Genomic DNA, 20,415 nt, shown 5'->3' with positions numbered 1-20,415 from the left:
CTCTCTGCCTCATTCTGCGCAGAGAGGAGCCCTAAAGGTCTTGCCCAAGCCCTTGGGGAGATAGCATCAGACCCCGTGGTCTCCTAGCTGTGCTTGAGGATGGAGAAGGCAGCTCCTTCCAGGTGCTGCTAGCCTCTGTCTCTGTCTCTGTCCCTTGTCCTCCCAGACTTCATCTTCCCCCTCCTTGAGAAATGCTCCCTCCTCCCATTTTTAAGCTCCCGGCCAGTACGGTGAGGCTGGGCCCCAGCCAGCCCAGCTTCCAGAGCTGGCTTCTGTGGAAGTGCCTTTCATTCTGTCACCCAAAGCTATTTGCTTGCACAATGTAGGCCGGGCTCTGGGGCCCCAATTTGTTGGCGATTGGGGGTGGGGTGTACAGTAGATCCTTAGAGTTCGTTAGGGCAATAGGGGCAAGGACCAAGTCTCATCTCATTTTCCTTCCTGGCCTTAGTCAGTTTCTTCCCCTGACACCCCCCCCCCCCCCATTGGAGCAGGACAGCTTCTGTGGGGGGAAGGGCAGGCACTGCCAGGAAATGGACTTCCTCTGCTCCTACCTGCTATTCCAGACTCTTTCATCAGCACAATGGTCTCCTACCTCCCTCCCAGACGTTTCCCTACCATAGGTATGGTTAACAGTTATAAAGCACTTTTATAGTCTCCTACCTGAGTGTTATCTAAACCTTTAGTTATACCCATTTTACAGAGTATAATATTGAGGTCAGAGAGACAAAAGGACTGAGAGGAAGTTCACATGGGCAAAGCTGGAGCTGGTTCTTGGGTCTTCAGGGATTCACAGAAGAGGAGAGGGAGGGACTCAGGTTCCAGAGAGAGGACAGTGGACTGTCTGGGTGGATATACACATACGATGTGCAATGCACTCTGTCTGGTTTAACTATATCTGTATCTATGGCCCAACTGTCCATGTGTATCAGCACCTGTCTGTCGTTTAGAGAGTCCATTAAGAAAATTTCATCTCGGCTCTTTCCCTATGTTCCTGTTGGCACGTCTCTGTGTCCCTTCGTTCATCCTCACCAGTGACACTAGGAGGAATTTCAATGACCCTGTAAGTCCTGGAGTTCAATCTGCAGCTGAGTCAGCAGAGACCCTCTCCCCAAGACTCTATGCCCACTCCTGGGTATGGACAGGGCCCTTGGTGGGCAGCATGTTCGTATTAGGGCCTGAGAAGCATCTGTGGAGGCTGGCCCTTCCAGACCAGAGCCACAAAGGCCCAAGGGGCATCTGCAATTCAACTCTTCTCCCTCCAAACCTTTTCTGTCAGTCCTGTGGGGGCGGGGCTGTGTTTCTCTTGTATCTGTGTGTCTGCTTCCTGGTCTTTGCCTTGATTTGTTTCCATCTGTCTCTTAGTCAGTCTCTCCTGTACATTCTACTTGGCCCTGAAAAGTGTAGCGGAGCCTGTCTCCCCCCCACCAGTACCCTGAACCCCCAGTACCCTGAACCCTCACTCAGCTGGAGTCCACAGGAAGTAGAGGCTGGGACTTGGGTTTCTCAGAGGAAATGCAGGGCTTGAGCTGGGGTTCCAAAAAACAAAGGTCTCCCTCCACACAAGTCCCTTGTCCTCCTGATGCCCCTTTACTGGGCTTCCTCCATTCTCTCTTCCGGTCTCCTTGCGCTCCACTGTGTACCACTCTGACCTTTCTTTTCTTCGCTTGTTGTGGCTGATCCATTCCTTTTTCTCCTCCTCTGCTTTTCTAATGTGAGGCTTACCTTTCAGGTTCCCTTTTCTCGCTGTCTGTCTCATTTAATCCCCACTCTTTGCACCCTTCCCCTCACACCTCACTTTTCCTATTTTATTTCCCCACCCTGCCTCCCCTCTCTCAGGCATAGAGTTTCACTTCTTTCCAATCTCAGGGTAACTGGGAGACATTGCCATCTCAGACCGCAATTGTAAATCACCTCCCTACTACCCTCACAATGCTCTATTAGATAGGACTATGTCTGGACCAAGTGGGTTTGGGGGCCTTTCCAGGGGCTCCCAGGTCACCCCTGGGTCTTGTGTCAGCTGTGCACATGTGGATCAGACTCTGCAAGAGTATTGGTAGTCTTTGTGGTCAGGAGTAAAAGGTTTGAAGGCTTGTGGGGGACACCTTGAGTGTCCAACCCTTGAGGTTTTTTCCATGATACAATGGTCCCCAAAACTCACAAATGTCCTGTAGAACTGCTCTCGGAATTTGAGTCCTCTGAAGGTTGCCACTGTATTTTGGGCAGAAAGTTTAATTGCCTTTGGTATAGGGAATAGACTATTGCAGATGGGCCACAAAGCCTGGACTATCTTGCAAATGTGCTGGGTGATTTTAGCTTCCTTTTTGTCCTTTCTGATGAGATTGTACCAATTTTGAATTTACTTTCTTCTTAAATACAGCCTGTTCTTGAAAGATCCATATAACTCATTTTTATCAGGTGCTTCCAACCCTAGAACAAAGCCTTCTAAAGGCCCTTGAATAGGGGTGGCTGCAGTCTTTCTCTTTTAGGTGAACTATGCAGTGGTGTTTCTAACTGCAAAATCCTGTTGGGGATGGTTTTCCTTTTTCTTATATCTGGAGTGGTTTAGAACAACCAAAACCAATTAAAGCTCATTTTGAAAATCAGAAATTCTAGCTTAGAATTCGAATGATGTACTGTCACTATCTACAAAACTGTGTTTTCCCTTGAAATCAGCCCGAGCTTGGAAATTTGGGGAAATATTCAATTCGGACTCTCATGGGAAATGAATGAATTTCTTTGGCAATTGTTAGCAAATAGGCTACGTAATGGGTGCCTTTTCCCCCTTCATTTCAGATGTTGTTCGTGAATCTTCATAGTAGTTGAGTGCTGGGGTGGTGGGGAGAGCTGAGAAGAGGTAGCTCTCTTATGTTTTAGAGTTGGAGTGTGTGTGTGTGTGTGTGTGTGTGTGTGTGTGTGTGTCCTCTGAGATGCCCTGACTTCCCTGGTACAGTCCAGTCCCAGGCAAGTTCCAGTTCAGGAGAGTTCCTCCTCCTTGGCGTCTGAGCTGCCAGTAGCATTGGTAAATCCTTCGCTTTGGCTTCTGACAGTCCTCAGCAATATTAGTGGCTGGTTAGCAGCTACAAGGGCAATGACGTTGCTATACTGGATCACACTGTGTTTACTGGTTTGGCTCTTCATTTACTCGGATCCTGTTTCCCTCCAGATGGACCTTGATGTAAGAGAAGGGAGCTTATTGGGTGGACACTTTCCTAGCCTCTTTTTTACTTAAAATGTGTTCCAGAACCCTTGAGAAACCTGGGACTCAGAAGCCTTCTCCGGCTTCTTTATTGCCCCTGAACCAACTGAAAGCTGCTTGTCAATTGCAAAACACTCCAAAATTTTAGAAAAACTCCTTTATAATAAGTTCTGGTGCAGTAGAGTGGAATGTGGTCCTCTGACCCATTTCTTTTGTGTGATCTGAGAAGGTGCAGGGGTCAAATATGCATAACAGCCTCACCTTTTTTATTTATTTTTTACCAGCTTTATTGAGGTATGGACCTCACTTTCTTAAAGAAAGCATTTTTATCTAGGCAGTTGTTGGGTTTTGTCTCTGCAGAGACTAGTTTAAAAAATTTAAAAAGTCTTTAGCTCTTAATCAGATCGCTGGTTTAAAAAACATTTGTTTTCCCCTGAAGTTTTTGGAGTGGACCCTTTCACTTTTAAAGATATTTGTTAAAAGAAAAAGAGTTTCATTTTTAAACATTCTCTTTAAATTTGACGTATTTTCAAATGTCTTTTCTCCTGAGGATCTTCCTTACACCGCAGCATCATGTATGTAATAAATTGTGTCCCTAGTATAGACTGAGGTCTTCGCACATTCCATTGTTAAAAAAGAAATTACAAGGAAAATGCTAGTATAAAGGAAACGTAATATGGGGATGGTTGCCCTCAGTAGCCCAATTGACTGGCTGAAGATGGACAAAGGCTGAAGTTAATTCTAAAAAGTAATCCGAGGTGCTCATGTAGTCTACATGGTTAGACTCCAGGTTCAAGACATCGAGCCTGCGGCCATTTCTGATCTGAGGGACTCTGGGTACTAGCAACGTGTTTTACCTTCTATGTGACTGGTTCTAACCACCCTTTCCCTTGCCTTTTGTTTCTGATCTGTTTCAGGACATGGAGGAGTGAATCAGCTTGGGGGGGTTTTTGTGAACGGACGGCCACTTCCGGATGTAGTCCGCCAAAGGATAGTGGAACTTGCTCATCAAGGTGTCAGGCCGTGCGATATCTCCAGGCAGCTTCGGGTCAGCCATGGTTGTGTCAGCAAAATCCTTGGCAGGTAAAGGCAGGAGCTCCAGGCTTCCCTTGAGTTTTCAAATAACGACCTCAAACACGACCCAGCGGCTGTCCAAACGTGCCAGTGTCCTAGTGAGAATCATGATGGCAGTTTGCCCACACGCATAGCACTTTAGAGTTTGCAAAGTCCTTTCGAGGCTGTTCAATTCAAAGTAGCCCTGGGAAACCCCAGTGGCATGTGGAATGCAGACTTAGTCGGGAGGTATGACGTTTTCTGAGAGCTTGGTGAATTATTCCAAAGAACCCAAGAGTAAGAGATTCTTGGGAAATTCCCCTATACATCTCAGGTGAGCCCAGGGCCTGAGCGGGGCTGGGTAGAAAATCCACAAGTTAAAATCACCAAAATCACCAGAATCCAATGTTTCATTTTAATGTTTTCCAAATGCATGTACCATTTTTAAAAGTCAGCTGTCATTATCAGTTTTTGGGTTGTCATCAACCTTATTATGTTGGGCTGCAGTATTTTCCTTCTGTTTTGTTTCCTTTGTAGTGACAGGCATCCTAAGTATCTATTAAATTAGAGAGGGGGAAAAAAAACAACACTCAAAGAAATACTAACTCTCCAGTCTGACATTTGAAAGTTGCCACTTGACCTGGCGATTTGCTGCAAGCAAAATACTAACAATGTTGATTCTCCCAGAGGGCTGTGCAGCTTTTAGCACTCCTGTTGATTTTCTCGGGTGAACCTCAGCACCATCCAGAGAAGCAGTTTCGAGAGGAGGAAACAAACCTAGAGAGAAGTGACTGACCTGGGTCCAGCCAGCCAGTCAGTACTCAGGCAGGGAAGAGGGCTTAAGGATTCCCAGACCATGCACACCTTACCATCCTCCCAAACCAAAGCCACAGGTTTGTTTCCAGGCATGTGAAGTTGTCATAGGTCTGCCCTGGCAGCCATGAGCGGTCTCGGGTTTAGCTGTTCAGTGCTCTCTCAGGATTTCTCTCTCCGGGTCAGAGAATAACCTTTGTCCTGTAGCTCTCATTATGGTTTGAGAACAGATGCCTGAATAGAAAAGAAATATTTTTGAAGTATGTCAGTGACATCGTGACTTTCTGCTTGCTCTTTCCCTTCCATGTGCTGGAATTAAAGAAATTCTCTCAGATGGAGGGAATACCAGTTTCTAACCTTGGGGAGCCTTGCTGGAGGCCAAGGGAAGAAGTTTCAGGGCCAGAGGTCTGACAGCCCCTTTAGGGACCTTGATCCCGGTGTTTATTTCTCATTCCCCTGCCCGTCTTAGGTCACCTCGGCGGTGGAGGCTGTGGGCTCCCGTCCTGTTTAGCACTCAGAAGCAAACAAGCCCCAGCCAGAGTTCAAGGAGGAAGGCAGATGTCAGCGTGGTGTTCTTATTAGATAGTGGTTTTGTTGGACGGAGGATGAGAGTGAGAGTAGAAGAAAATAGAGGAGACAGAGATAGAGAAAAGAGAAAGAGGGAAAAAGGGAAAACAAAGCGAAAAGGAATAATTGATTTTTAAAAAGAGAAACAAAGAGAAATGAAGACAAGATACAAAGAGAAAGAAAGAGAGAGAGAAGGGAAATATTTTAGACTATCTCAGCGTCAGACTCCGAGAGCCAAATGGATCTTAGAGATCTTTTTGGGAAGCCTCTTCATTGTACCGAGGGGGAGAGAGAGAAAGAGAGAGAAAAGAAGGCTCTTCCTTTGTTTTTGCTGAGACATCTTTGCTAAGCCGACATTTTGCTTGCTATTTGAAATCGTCTCAGGGCAAAACGCTGAGCCCTTCTCAGAGGTGACACCTCCATGCTGAGTTGGGTGCTCAGGAACCCTCCAGATCTCCCCTGGAGACTGAAGAGGACAGGGACCTTCTCCGGCCCAGCTGGCAGCCTCCCGCGGCCCAGAATAGATTTGTCACTAGGTAGAATGGCACTCGGAAGTTACGCGCCGCTCCGGTGCCTGGCCATTTAAGTTGTCAACAATAAATTGGAATTTCATAGCTCATTATTTTCATAACTAAGAACCACAGTGGACAAAATGTCACTCTAATTAGAACTGCCTTTTAAGAAACAAGTTCAGACCTAAAACAGTGTGACTGGGAATTTCTGAACTGGGCTGTTCCATCCACTGATTTTTTTTTTTTTTTTTTGGCCACTGAAGAATTTGATGGGTGCACATGGGGTGACGGATTGTAGAGAGTGTGTGGTGTGTGGTGGCCATGGTTTTCAGAGGCTGCGTGGCAAGGCAGGCAGAGTCCCTGGGGCTGGCAGAGACTCCTGTCGCCTTGGGAAGGTGGCGGTCTGCCAGGAGTGTGGGCATTCAGTCCGCAGAGCTCAAGGCTCCAGAGGGGCTTGAGAGGCACAGCCTGGTGGCATGTGAGGCCCATTTAAATCCACCCAGAAAGCCTGGCTGTTGTCTTCTTTCACTAGAGCCTGTCTGGGAGGTTCAGGCCATTTGGAATTGGGTGGTATGTTACACAGTAATAAACACTCAGAGGATTTTAATCCACAACACGTGCTCTTTATGTTTTGCAAAGCTTTTTCTTCACCCTTCATTTCTGTCTTCACAACAGCCCTGCAAAGGCAGGCAGAGCAAACATCCTCCACTTATTACACAAATGGAATAACTGAGGCCCAGAGAGGCTAAGGGAGTTGACCAAGGTCACACAGCGAGTTAGTGTCAGAAACACTGACTGGCATCTACAACTCTTTACTCCCAAACTAATGCTCTTTGCACTGAACTACACTCTGTATTGGTGGCTGCTGTTGGTCTGCCATTCGTCTGTTGTGTGCAAGCCAAAGGGATGCATTTCTGTTTCGCTAAGATGAAAGGGTGGTTATTTAGTCTGAATCCTCACTTGACACAGTTGCCAGCTAGGGTTTCCTGGAATGTCAGGGTTGCCTTCTGAGTGCCTGGCCCATGTGTCAGTCAAAAGGAAGACAGAAACCTCTCCTGTCAAGAGCACAGTCTTCTGTGGGTGGCACTGCTCAGGTGGGATGGGTGGAGAGTCTTGGGTGCTGTCACCCCCAGCCATGCAAGCAGGGCAAGTGCTGGGGGTGAGGGGGCACTTTATCCTGCTACACCTTCACAGTTGTTGCCGGAACACTGCAGTCCCATTCAACGAACATATTTTGAGTATCCAACACAGGGTTGTCTGTGTGTCTATAATGCCCGTTCTAACAGGTACTCGGTGACTATTGGTGTAGCGAGTGAATGAAAGAAAAAATGCTTGTTAAAATTCCTGGTATACAGTAAAGGGCTCTACAATTGCAAGGGATTATTATTATTATTATCATTGCTTAACTTTTTACAACCAAAGCAGTAGTTTGATCTAGTGGGAGGAGCACTGGATTCAGAGTCAGTGTTGAAAGCTGGTGTTGCCCTTAACTTCTAGAAGGGAGTTGCGCATGTCAGTTAATCTTCTAATCATCGGTTTTCCTTTCTACAAAACCCTACTGGACTCTCAGGATTGGTGTGAGGATCAAGACAAATCAAGGAAGAGCTCTGTAAACTGTAGAGCACTGCGCTGAAACAAATGAGTTGTTGCATTGATATGAACGAATGACTTTCTATTGTAAAATACAAAGGATGTTTGGAGGCTGCAGAGATTATTGGGTGCCTTGATTTAGGTACTTTTCTAGACTTCTGGCAAAAAAAGTATTTTCTTAGATATTTCTAAAAAGCTGTTTGTGACTAACAACAAATTTTCAGCAATTATAGGAAGAGGGAGAATAGGTTGAGTTTTGCCTTATGGTCCCAATTTGACTCACTCTTTTCAATGAAAAATAGAATTTCTACTTCCACATTATCGCTCCCAAATTATTCACCCATTTCTAGAATAGTCACTAAGTTGGCCCTTCTCAGACTTACTCAGGCTGAGAATTTCAGCATCTCTTACAATGTAAGCAGTCATCATTCTGGGTAAGCTTTCCCACCCAACTCATGAGAGGATCACTTCTTTCCCTTATCAATTATAAACTCTTGTTAGGCTGGAAAATTACCAGTTAGTTCTAAAATGTCCTTCTGGTTCAAAAGACATTTCAACTGCAAGATAATCTCCTTTGCAAGAGGAAGTCAAGAATTTCTCTGTAAATATGGAGAGAGACATCCAGTCAAGACTCAGACTCCGGAAAGGAATCAAGTCGTTTTCTTCCCCCTGAAATGATCTTTCATGGCACTCATCTCCCTGGTCTCGGTGTTACTGTAAAACCCTGACATCCTATTTGCTTTAACGAGGAAGAGCTGATAGCATGAAAATGTCCTTAGAAACAGCGATTTACCTCAGGGGAGGTCCCTGGAAGAGCTGCTGCGACTTGCGGTTGGTTTTTTTGATCGCTTGGGTTGTGACTTATCCATGACATATATTTCCACTTAATTCTGGAATCCAACATTCCCTTTAATTTTATACCACGGTTATTGCTTTTTTCTTATGGAAAAATAAGCTCCATTCTAGGGGACGGTTTTACAGACGGTAGATGAATCTGCTAGAGGATGAAAGAGCTGGCAAGTTAAAGGTACCAGCCAACTTTCTGGAGAAATGATAGCTCAGGAGGCGGTGCCACAGTTCTGGTTTGGCCAGTGTGCTTTGTGTGACTCTGGACAAGCTGTTGAACCTCTATGGATCTCCGTTTTATTCTTGTAGGTGGAGAGCCATTTACTTATTCATTCACTGATTCAAAATGGGAAAACTGACTTGAAAGTGTTCCGTCACCTGTAAAATGGTCGATAAATATGAATGCATGAGTGAATGCATAGCCTCCTGACCAGTGCGGTCCAAATGAAGTATAATGTGAACTGCATATGAAATTTAAAATTTTCTAGTATCACATGAAAAAAGGAAAAGAAACAGGTACAATTAATTTAAATTATATATCACATTTAACCAACTAGCTAAGAAAATTATCATTTCAACATATAACCAAAGTAAAAACTAGTAATGAGACATTTTATATTCTTTTTTTGTACTAAGTTTTGAAAACGTGGTGTGTGTTTTTTGTTTACAGCATGTACCAGTTCAAACGAGCCACATTTCAAAAATGTAAAAGCCACAGATGGCTAGTAGCTACTGTACTGGACAGTGCAGATCTGGATATTTCCAGGATAGAGTAGCCTGTCATATTGTTACCAACATCCATTTTGCTGGTTCCTCAGGGCTAAGCTCCTTTCTCTTTGGTCCTAGGTATTATGAGACGGGGAGCATCAAGCCTGGGGTAATTGGAGGATCCAAACCAAAGGTTGCCACACCCAAAGTGGTAGAAAAAATCGCCGAATATAAACGCCAAAATCCCACTATGTTTGCCTGGGAGATCAGGGACCGGCTGCTGGCAGAACGAGTGTGTGACAATGACACAGTGCCCAGTGTCAGTTCCATCAACAGGTAAGAGGCTGCTGCCTGTAGGGGTGTAGGGATCTGGGCAGAGTGGGGCATCCTGGAGGCTCTGTGTGTGCCTTCCCTGAAGATCTGGTCTCTCCTTTCACCAAGGTCCCTTAGGGGTCATTGGACACGAGGGCTGCTCATGGGGCCAGATGGGTCTTTTTATTGCCCTTCTCATCCCTCCAAAGTGGGCGGGAGTTCGATGCCCAGGCAGAGGAGGCCATGAGAGTCTTCTGAGTCCAGAGTGGTTTCCATCACTCCCTTTTACCACGAACTCTGTGTATGGAGATCTTAACAGTGAATTGTCCTGAATAGGCCTCCACAAATGTCACTTCCTTGCAAGCCTAGCCTCAAAGTCTTAGCATCGGCCCGTCTCAGAGCTTCCCAGGAAGAAAATCCCTGCGTCTAGTCAGGGCAGAGGGTGAGCCACTGAGTGTAGGGAACAGAGCTCTGACTTGGAGTTGGGAGTTTTAGCTCCTTGTCCCAGCTCTGCCATAAACTCAAAGTGTCACCTTGACAGAGCTCTTCCTTTCTCTGAGCCCAGGGCCCTGGCAGTTCCAATGTGGGTCTGTGATCTCCAAGAACGATGTCTGGGATGCTAAGAAGGTGTGGAGTTAGGGAGTTGCCCTCTCCCCAGTTGCCCCATATCTCACCCATGGACAGAAAGAACCCCAGAAATACCATGACTGCCAGGCTTGGGGGTCTTACTAGGAGCCACAATGGCTCCTTCTCCTCTCTAGTGTGATCCAGGACATAGGTAACAGAGCTCTCAGAGCTTTACAAATAAATTCCTGAAAGAAAGTTTTTTTATAGATGGTGCAGTCTCAACTCCACTTAAACCCACAGAGTCAGGGATGAAATGGTGAGATGAACAGAATGGCCATTCTGTAAACTCCACAAAGAAAAGAGAAACCAGCAGACAACGGACAACTTGAGCAGTTCTCATTTCTTCAAGGTCATGCTTTATCTTTGTCAGTGTAGAGCCTGCCTGGCCTAGGGGACCCCTCATCCCAACCAGAAAGAGCGGTTGTACTAGAATGTCTCTGAGATCTCCTCTGGTCCTGAGAGTCATTCCTTCTGTAATGACGCAAATGCACAGAATCACTGTGTGAATGAGTATGTGTAGACGTTTTGAGTACTGCTATTTCATAAACTATTAGCCTGATTTTCTTTTTTCAGTAAACCTTTACTTTGGCTCTGGCATCACACGAGGTGCTGAGAAGAGAGAGGGGAACCAGGCACACAGTCTCTTAGTCTCTATTCTAGGGGGACTCCTTGTCCAGGCTGGGACTCTGGCATGTACTTAGAAGTCTGGACAGCCTGAATTAGGCACAAAATGACAACTATTGTGATGAGCTTGGGAGGAGTAACTCCTGTTCTTTTTCTGGATTATGAGCGAGCCCGATGTGCCTTGTGAGTCCCCTGCTTTTGGCTTGTTGCAGGATTTCTATGACACAAAGCAACATGATCTTTTTTTCCCGGTCCCTGAAAGCCCTAACGTGGAGTGAGGCATACACTACCTAAAGCAATGAAGGAGCAGTCAGCCTGCTCTGCAGAGGAACTTCTGCCAAACCCGTGGTCAGGCTTTGGGGGCGCACAGATTTGCCCATGTAGTGTATACATGAAATTGGTGATTCAAAAGATAACTTTAGGTTGCCTGTGGGGGTCCCAATCTCTAATGCCTATGTGGGGCCAGCAGAAAATGCAGCAAGAGAAGCAGGGCAGGCATAAGGTGATAGGGAAAGGTTGGGTCTGTGGCAAACTAGATAGTACGTGCCCTCTGGAAGGGGCAGTGGCTTCTCAGCTCCAGCTGAGTGCTGCCCAGTGTTTGCCAGCTTTTTTCCAGCTTACAGAGAAGCCAGAAACTAGGGCTTGTGTGTGCGTGTATATATGTGTACTTGTATATACGAAATCTCTATATTTTTAAATGGTGGCAACTAATTTCAATGAAAAAAATGCCTTACAGGACAAGCATAACTTATTTGCAGATCTCCAGCTTACATCCTCTGAAACACGAGGATAGAAATTGTTTCATGATGAATTTGTTTGAATGTATTTTAAAAATAACGAGCACATCAAACCAGGGAGTGTGAACGTCATGAACTCCCCCCCGTTTATAGTAAAGAACTAATGTTGCCTATTTAAGTGAAAAAGTAAGTTATTTGAAGGAAACATACGAAGTAAATAGAACACAGTAATTACAGAGGTGGAAAAAGCTATGAAGGGGGTACTTAGGAGTGTCTAGGGAAATTGTCGCTCCATGGATGCTTTGTCCCTGGAGCTGTGCTATGCGGAGACTGCGGGGGTGGGAGAGAGGGGCTCTGATTGCTGGTTGCTGGGGCCATGGCTAGCCTCAGGGGCCTCCTGGACATCCTCGTCCGTAACAGTGACTGGCTGGCTGTGCCTCTCAGGTGCTTTCACATCTGTGGTCTCCGACAGCCCTCAAGGCCTAAGTCTAGCCTATGACAGGTATAGAAATGAAGACCCAAATGTGGAGTGTGGAGGAGCGATGATTTTGTGATAGAGAAGGGAGTAAAGCGCCTGGGTCCCCTGATGGTAAAAGGAGGGTTGGTCTCTTTCTACCACTGCCCTGCAGGACTCTGCCAGTGACAGAAGTGAGGACCTGTGAGCAGAGAGGCAAGGAGTACAATCGGCATTTCTACTTCATTTCTGAGCCTCGCAGCCTGCACGTTTTGCTGCCTGTGTGCAGGCTTCCTCTGCGATCCATGGCCATCTCTTGTGCTCCCCAGTAGGGGCTCCTCTCCGGGAGCATTCTCTGGCTCATAACCACATTCTTCAATGAGAGCTCCTTGGTGTCTTTAACAACCAACGCTGCAATGCAAATAAACTAAGTGTGGGACTATCTCATGTTGCTGCATTCTGTCCCCACCCCTAGAAAGCCTGAGCCATCCCAGCATAGTTTTGTTTTCTACATGAAGGCAAAGCTCCCACTGAATTCAAACAGATGCAGCTTCTAAATAACTGTCTTGCAAATGTCATTGTGTACGAGGGTCCATAGCGCCTTTTCCCAGCCCCTGCTTCCCTTGGAGGCAACTTCTCACTGTTCCCCTACTTCAAACAGGCTAGGGAGGTAGTGGTGGCTGGACTTGTAGCTATTCTGGTGGCCACAGGGTCATCTCCACTGTTCACCCCTTCTTTTATTCCAGTCCCACGGCTCTAAACCAGGGGCCAAGTGGTGGGGAACTTTGAGTGGCATTCCCAGTTTAGAGGGGCAGCTCCATTAGCACCAACTGGTTGTTGCTGTGTGAGAATGAGAGTCCAGAATTACCAGGTGTTCTGATTTTTCAAGGGAAGCTAGAAATCCGTGTATTCATGTAAGAGCTCCCAATTAACAAATATTGGCAACTAATTCAAATACAAAGAAATATACTGTGCAGGCCAAACAAAACTTGCCCAGTGATGGATGTGGCCTGCGGATGACAGTTTATAAAGTCAGCCCTTAATCCTAAATTTGGCAACAAGGCTTCTGAGACTGTTTACCCACTCCCTCTTTCTTTTCCACATCAGTCACAGGCCTGAATGTCACCTGTGGGTCCTCTCCCAGCTTGACCCAGTTGCACCCTTGGTTTTTGGACTCTTAGCACAGCTGATGGCCCAAGATTTTTACTGAACTAACGGCATTTAGATCAGTGCAGCAGACATGGATACTTCTTCAGCCCTATCTCCCCATTTCCTTTTTGAAGGCATCATGGTTTTCTCTTTCAATGTAATTTGTGTGTGTGTGTGTGTGGTGGTGGTGGTGGTGGTGGTGGTGGTGGTGGTGAGAAGAAAGACCTAGTCTTTCAAAAGAGTGGGGGTGATATTGAAATAGTATTCTTACAAATACCTGTAATAACTGAAGTTCCGTGGGCTTTTAATCCTCAGATTTTAAATTGATTTTGAATCCAAATAGGCTTTATGCCTCATACAGCAAGTGTTTATCAGAGGGACCACTTCCTTTGAATGTGGCTCAAAGAAAAGTGCCCAGGCATGGGCTCTGACTTACTGTGTGACACTGAGCAAGTCACTTGAGCATGCTGGGTTTCAGTTTCATCACTCACGGGAACTGGTTGATTGCTGAGCTCCCTTCTCTGTTGGACCATCTAGGATGTTTATATGGCACCCAGGGTCATGCTCACGCTCAGCAAAGTAAAAGCTGTATGTTACAGTGTGAACTGCCAATTAGCTCCGACTGCCTCTTACTTAGAAAAGGTCCTGAGTGTGAGTCTTATTGTGATGAGTCTTGACTTTGCTTGTTATTTTTTAAATTTTCTAGAATTGCTATAATTCAGTTAGTCTTGTTCTTCCCACTGTTATTTCTTCTCAGTGGAAGATGATGCTCTTTGTTCTTTTCTTGGCAGCTGCTGCAAGCAGATGGGCAAAATCTCTATCCCCGGGGAAAGTTTTGGACAGTTCCCTCTAATTCGGGTCTCACCTATAGAAGACAGTCCCATTGCAGCCTTAAAATTGGGTCTGGGGATGGCTATTTTCCCCTCCCCAGCTCCCAAGGGGATCCCATGTGTTTTTAAGACATTTGTAGAAAATATGAACCTTTTAAGATTGAAGCTGGTCATTAATCTTCATGAAGATTCCACTAACAATAGCAACAGCTCACATTTAGTGAGCACTTATTTCACAGCAGCCATGGCTTGAAGTACTTAATTTAATCATCGTAATAACCTTATGAAGTAGGAATGAATCTTACTCCCATTTTGCCGATGAAGAAACTGAGGCACAGAGAGGTTAAGTAATTTACCCCAAATCATGCAGCTGGCAAATGGCAAGACTGGGATTCAGACTCTAAGCCGTCTGGTCCTGGAGCCTGTCTAATCACTATGCTGCAGCTGCCTCTTCATGATTTATAATAATTGATAAATGCTTGCCAATGATTTATAAATATTTAAATGAAAAATAAGGAAACTATAATTCGCTTTGCTTATGGACTAAATAAAATGGCTAGATAATACTTTGAAAAATTAGGACTTTATGCTGGACTTCAATGGAAAATAGTTACGATATATTTTATCATATATTTGGATGTATATAAACCGTAATATAGATAAATTATATTTATATCTGGTACATCCATATATTCACATAGCTGTATCTCTGTAGACACACAGACGCGCGCGCACACACACACACACACACACACACAGGAGGTGACATAGACAAAAATACAAAGGTTAGATCAGATACTAGCTTTAATCCAGGTGGTCCAAAAGACTACCTCACTCCCAGGTCTTTGTCAATACGCTTCATGTTTGCTTAGTGAAAATAAGTGGTTTGAATGTTGGAGAAAACAAGCAAGCAAGCAAACAAACAAACAAACAAACAAACACTCTGAATGTATTTGAGGCAATACTCCCGCTGACTTGTCAGAAAAGGACAAAGGATGTGGGGGCTCACGTGGCCTGGGCTCCGGAGGGTCTGTGCTTGTTGGGCTGTGGTGTGAACAGAAACGCCCAGTCCAGGCTATCAGCTGAGGATGCTGAGTGCCCTCGGTGCCCAGTGCTGAGCCGTGAGATCACAGAGGGCCACAGCCTGACGAGGTGAAGGGGAGTCACCTGCTGCCCTGTCCTTCCTCTCCACTTGCACAAGCTGGAGACCCAGTACAGCTTGAAACGAACTTCCAGAAAAAAAGGTCTGGCATGTGAAAACGCTTTTCCTATAATGTTGAGTGAAAAGAGAAGGATACAAAACTGTACACGTGGTTTAATCCTGATTTTGTTTAAAAAAAAAAGGGTATTTCCAAATATGTACAGGAATGCTAGCATAAAGGAAATACAGTTGACCCTTGAACAATGCAGGGGTTATTGGTGCCCACCCCTGAGCACTCGAAAATCCGCATATAACTTTTGACTCCCCCAAAACTTAACTGTAGTCATCCCTTTGTATCCATGGGAGATCTGTTCCGGGACTCCCCATGGATGCCAAAATCCTGAATGCTCAAGTCTCTTATATAAAATGGTGCAGATCAATGCATATAGTTGGCTCTCTACATCCAAGGATTCCCAAGCTCGGTGTGAAAATACTGTTTTCCATCTGCAGTTGGTTGAATCTGTAATTGTGAAACACAGGGATACCGAGGGTTGATTGTATATTTATTGAAAAAATCCATGTATAATAAGTGGACACATGCAGTTCAAAACCGTGTTGTTCAAGGGTCAACTGTACACTGAAATGTGGTTTTAGATGTCTTCTTTAAAGTTGTCAAAATAGTCTACAATGAGCACAGAGTACTTCTATGATTAGGAAAAACTCTAATAAGTGATCTTTTCAAGGATAATAGTTGGAGGCTGAATAGAACTTTTCCAAAGAAGCTGAACATTTTATTACCACCCACCCTTCTCCCAAATGCCAGGGAAGGAAGTTTCTTGAAGACCCCAAAAGGACTTCTGGCCCAGCCTTGGTTGACATACCAGGGTTAGGGTCTCGTGGAGTCCCCATGCATTGTCCCAGCTGGAAATTTGCAAAGTAAGCTTCCCAGAGCCCAAGGTTCTGCAGAAGGTACCATCAGAGCTGCCAGGTGGTAAAGTGAAGATATAACCACTATTATCTGTTTTATACACTGGGCTTTTCCATGAGACATTGTGTGTGAAAAGGATTCACTTAAAGTAAGCAAAGAGGGCTCTGTTCTAACTGCCTTCTTGTGTGGAGGCCCACAATGGAATGGACTTGTCCAGGGTCACAGTCAGATTCCTGTTAGAACTGGAGCAAGGTCTCTGGAAAGACAGGCCAGGTCGCCCCTGGCTCCCAGACCTGTGAAGCTTTACCTTGAGGTTTTTGAGGACTTCCTCTTAGCAAAACCAAGTCAAGCCTTTCCTGGCAGCACTTTAACCCTTTCTAGTTTCAGAGCAACTCATACATCCCCTTCCTTGATGATTTCCGTGGGGCAGGGATGTTACTCCTCCTGTGGCTCTCTAAGGCAGAGAAACCAGAGTGTGAGGGCTGCTAGGGGACAGCGAGGTCACTTGGGCCAGTCCTTTCATGTCGCAGATGGGGGACGGTGGGGGGTGGGGAGCTGAGGTCACTCAGCACGTTTATGGAGCTGGAGCTGCTCCCAGGAAAGGAAAACCTTTATACCATTAACACATCATCCTTTTCTACAGAAGAGGCACTTGAGGCTCAGAGAGGGGTGCAAGTTACCCAAAGACACCCAGGGAGGTAGCGGCTGAGTTGGGACTATCACTTTTCCAACCCCCTAACTCCCACCCTGGGTTCATAATCTCCCCTTCCCTCTGCCCCAGCTTGACCTGTGATCCAGCTGGATAGGGGTTTGCTGATTGTCCGTGCATACTTAGTTGAGAACTCTTTTCCATCATGGTAAATAGCTATTTCTTTTCTTCCCACTGTCCACAGGATCATCCGGACAAAAGTACAACAGCCACCCAACCAGCCGGTCCCAGCTACCAGTCACAGCATAGGTAAGAACTTTAAAAAATTTTTAAAAAATCTAATGGGCTCCAAATATTCTAAAGAACTTTTAATCATTCTTATGGACAGATAATTCTGCATAAAACACTTCGGCACACGTACTAATGCGCCTTCTTTGTCATTCTCCAAGGGCTGAACCCGGTAAATGAATTTTATAAATACTGCTAAAAGGTTTTGAATTTTACTGATTATTATGATAAATAGCTTTCAGCATGAGACAGAAAATTGAAATCTAAGCCAAAAAAAAAAAAATCCACTAATGGGGGTCTATAGAATGTCAGATAATTAAAGTAATAAATCAAGAAAGGGGTACTTATTCATAACATTTTCTGCATCATTAGTCAGTAAGTAGTTTTGAATGTGTTTTTTTTCCTTCTATCAACCAGCTCTTCTACAATTCTTTGTGCACTTGCAGTCTTGAGTGAAGATGTGGCAAAACTTCCCAAACTTTCTCTCTCTCTCTCTTGCTTCGAACTCATGTGCTCCGTGAACAGTCAAGGGCTGCTAGTGGAGTTTCTGACACTCACGGGTGAAGTCTGAGAGTGATCATGACTTATAAAAATGCGAGTCATGTTTCCTAGTAGTTGACCCTTGAACAATGTTGGGGTTAAGGGTGGTGACCCCTGCCCCCACAGTTGAAAATCTGAGTATAACTTTTGACTCCCCCAAAACTTCAGCGTCTCTTAGTATCCACAGGGGATTGGCTCCAGCACCCCGCCACAGATACCAAAATCTGAGGATGCTCAAGTCCCTTATCTAAAACTATGCAGAACAATGCATACCACCGGCCTTCAGCACCCTCAGACTCCCAACCTCCGATCAAAAATACTGCTTTTGATCACGGCTGGTTAAATCTGTGGATGTGAAACCAGGGGATAGAGAGGGCTGTCTGTATATTTATTGAAAAAAAGCTGTGTATAAGTGGGCCTGTGCAGCTCAAACCTTTGCTGTTAAGGGTTAACTGTTCTCAAGAGTTCAGACGTTTCCCTTGCCTTCCCTTCTCAGCAAAGATTGTGAGATGAAAATGACACGTGTCTATTTAAGGCATATTTCTCCACTTGGGACAAAGGAAACCCCTCTGGTTAGCTGTGGGAGGTTATTCCACTATAAGAAAGTGGGCAACTGTTCAACAAGCCTCTGCCAATTCTGGTTGCCAGAGTCCCTGTGAATTCCACTTTATCATGCCTCAGATTCTACACTATTTCCACACCTTTGTCACTCCTTTAAATGGAAATTTGAACTCCTCGTGGTGAAGGGGTACAGGCAGAGATCTGGCTTATAGTTCCCGCTCTGTCATGAATGCACCCAGTAAACTGTGTAAGTCCTTTCGCCTCTTGGAGCCTCAGTTTCCCCATTTGTGGACCAAACAAGGTGCTCTCTGAGGTCTCTGATCCTCCATGGCTGCCTGTTTGGATGAAGGTAAGACAGAATTCCTTCCTGCCATAAAATCATTCTTCATTTAGTAATCCATTCATAAAGTTTTTGCTAAGCCTCTGCTACATATGCAGACCTTGGCATTGGAAACTAATATTTTAATTAGGAGGCAGGACAAAATCCCCATTCTCAAGGGCTTCTCAGTCTAATGGGGAAATGTAACAAAAAGACGTTTGCAAAACATTGTGATAAAGCTCAAGAAGAAAGTCCAGGGTGTTGTGGGAACTGAAGTGAGGGAACCACCAGCTCTGTTGAGCTGGGGCAAAGGGGGTTGAGAAAGGCTCCTGGGGAAATGTTTGTGGCTGAGATTTCACCTGCAGCTTTTTAACTATTTCAGGTCACTTAGCAATGAATATCAAACTGAGAGTAACTGATAATAGTCTTTCAGCGGGGTTAGAGGAATAATCCTATGTAAAGATCAGCAGAATGCTTTGTTTTGTGTCCAAAATTTTTATAAAAACTATATCTTATATGTGTACAGCCCCTTACAGTTTACAAACTTAATGAGGAGTGAGGAAAGGGAGGCTTAGAGAGATTAAATTACTAGCCCAAGGTCACATTGCCAGTAAGTGGTAGAGCCGGAACTGGAACCTGAGTCTTTTGAATCTAGTGAAATCACAAAATACTGGAACAAATCTCATCATCTCTGTCAGCAACATGCTGAGCCTTGGTTATATGTGGCTATAAAGTACCAAATAACTTGTGATCTTCCTTCTTCCTCTGTTCTTTGCACCTTAATACAGAAAAGGTTGTGAGATTTGCATAAATCTATTTTGAGGAGCGTCTTCTGGTGAAGGAAAAGAGAAGTTAACGATTTCTACTTCTGGGTCTCATAAGGAAGATCTAAAATCAAACTCAAATATGAGAAGAAAGGCACTGTTCCCTCTAGGTCTGGAGGAGCAAAAGAGCTGGATGTGCTCCAAGGAAAGCAGCAAACAGCAAACAGCTTCTTACACAACCACCACCATTTCTAGTAATTTCCTACACGGTCCAGTCAAAGGCGGCTCCACCTGCCTCCAGCTAGTTATAGCCCAAGGAAATGTGCCTGAGATTGGTTTGTAGGTTTTAATGAACCAAGAAAGAATTCTCACAGCCCAGAAATGGAAATTCAGCTGTACAGCTTGAGAGGACCCTGATGACTGACTAACTGGGCTCTTCCTTGGACTCTGAGGCCAGGAATTAATGTGAAACATGCACAAAACCTCCCCTCCCCCATTCTTATCCTTAGGTCCTCAGAGACCTGGCGTTAGTCACAAGTCTGCCCACATTTCTGGGCAGGGAAATTCTAGACTCTCAGTCGGTAGACATGAGGCTGAGTCCTAGGGCTATTGCTTACTGGTTAGATGACTTTGAGCAAATCACTTCACCTTTGTGAAGCCTCAGTCTCTTCATTTGATAAATGGGATAAATAACAGCACTCTGGGGGTTGCAATCATTAAATGAAAAGCACTGCATTAACGTGAAGCATATTATTGGTTTTCATTATTAATTAGTGAGGAGCAGATTACTATAGGGGGGGAAGACTAGTTTCTGGGCTTCAGTTCCCACTCTGCCTCTTATTAGCTGTGTGACCTTGGGCAAGTCACTTTCTTTCTCTGAGTCTTGGTTCCTTTGTCTTTCCAATGGGGTAATAACATGACCTAGCTTATAAGATTGTTCTCAGAATTAAATAATTCCTTAATGCTTGTCACAGAGTAAGTTCTCAAAAAACGATAGTTGTCATTATTACATATATCAATATGATTACACATTATATATAGTCCTATATTGATATTATATAATTAATATTAAAATCCAGGTAAACTGGAAGGAGAAAAGACAGTGAGGAACTGTAAACAGCGGGGACAGCCTGCCATTGGAGTTTTGTTGGCTGTGTGTGTGCGTGTGCGGGTATTTATGTCTTGCGTAGATGGGTGAGTGTGTAAG

General features: G+C 44.9%; 1 protein-coding gene across 5 annotated transcripts in view; it reads left to right on the top strand.

Annotated features, from left to right (window-relative positions):
• PAX5 (paired box 5) overlaps positions 1–20,415 on the top strand; it is a 188,873-nt gene that overhangs the window by 9,801 nt on the left and 158,657 nt on the right. For all 5 annotated transcript variants that reach the window (XM_033123658.1, XM_033123660.1, XM_033123661.1 and 2 more), the window contains exons 2-4: positions 4,114–4,279; positions 9,424–9,621; positions 16,981–17,045. In XM_033123658.1, coding sequence (XP_032979549.1) covers positions 4,114–4,279; positions 9,424–9,621; positions 16,981–17,045 — 429 coding nt within the window. The remainder of the gene's footprint in view (positions 1–4,113; positions 4,280–9,423; positions 9,622–16,980; positions 17,046–20,415) is intronic.

This window comes from Rhinolophus ferrumequinum, chromosome 12 (assembly GCF_004115265.2).
Source record: "Rhinolophus ferrumequinum isolate MPI-CBG mRhiFer1 chromosome 12, mRhiFer1_v1.p, whole genome shotgun sequence".
NCBI lineage: Eukaryota > Metazoa > Chordata > Mammalia > Chiroptera > Rhinolophidae > Rhinolophus > Rhinolophus ferrumequinum.
Note: the sequence above shows the minus strand (reverse complement) of the source record. Positions and strands in the feature narration are given on the sequence as shown.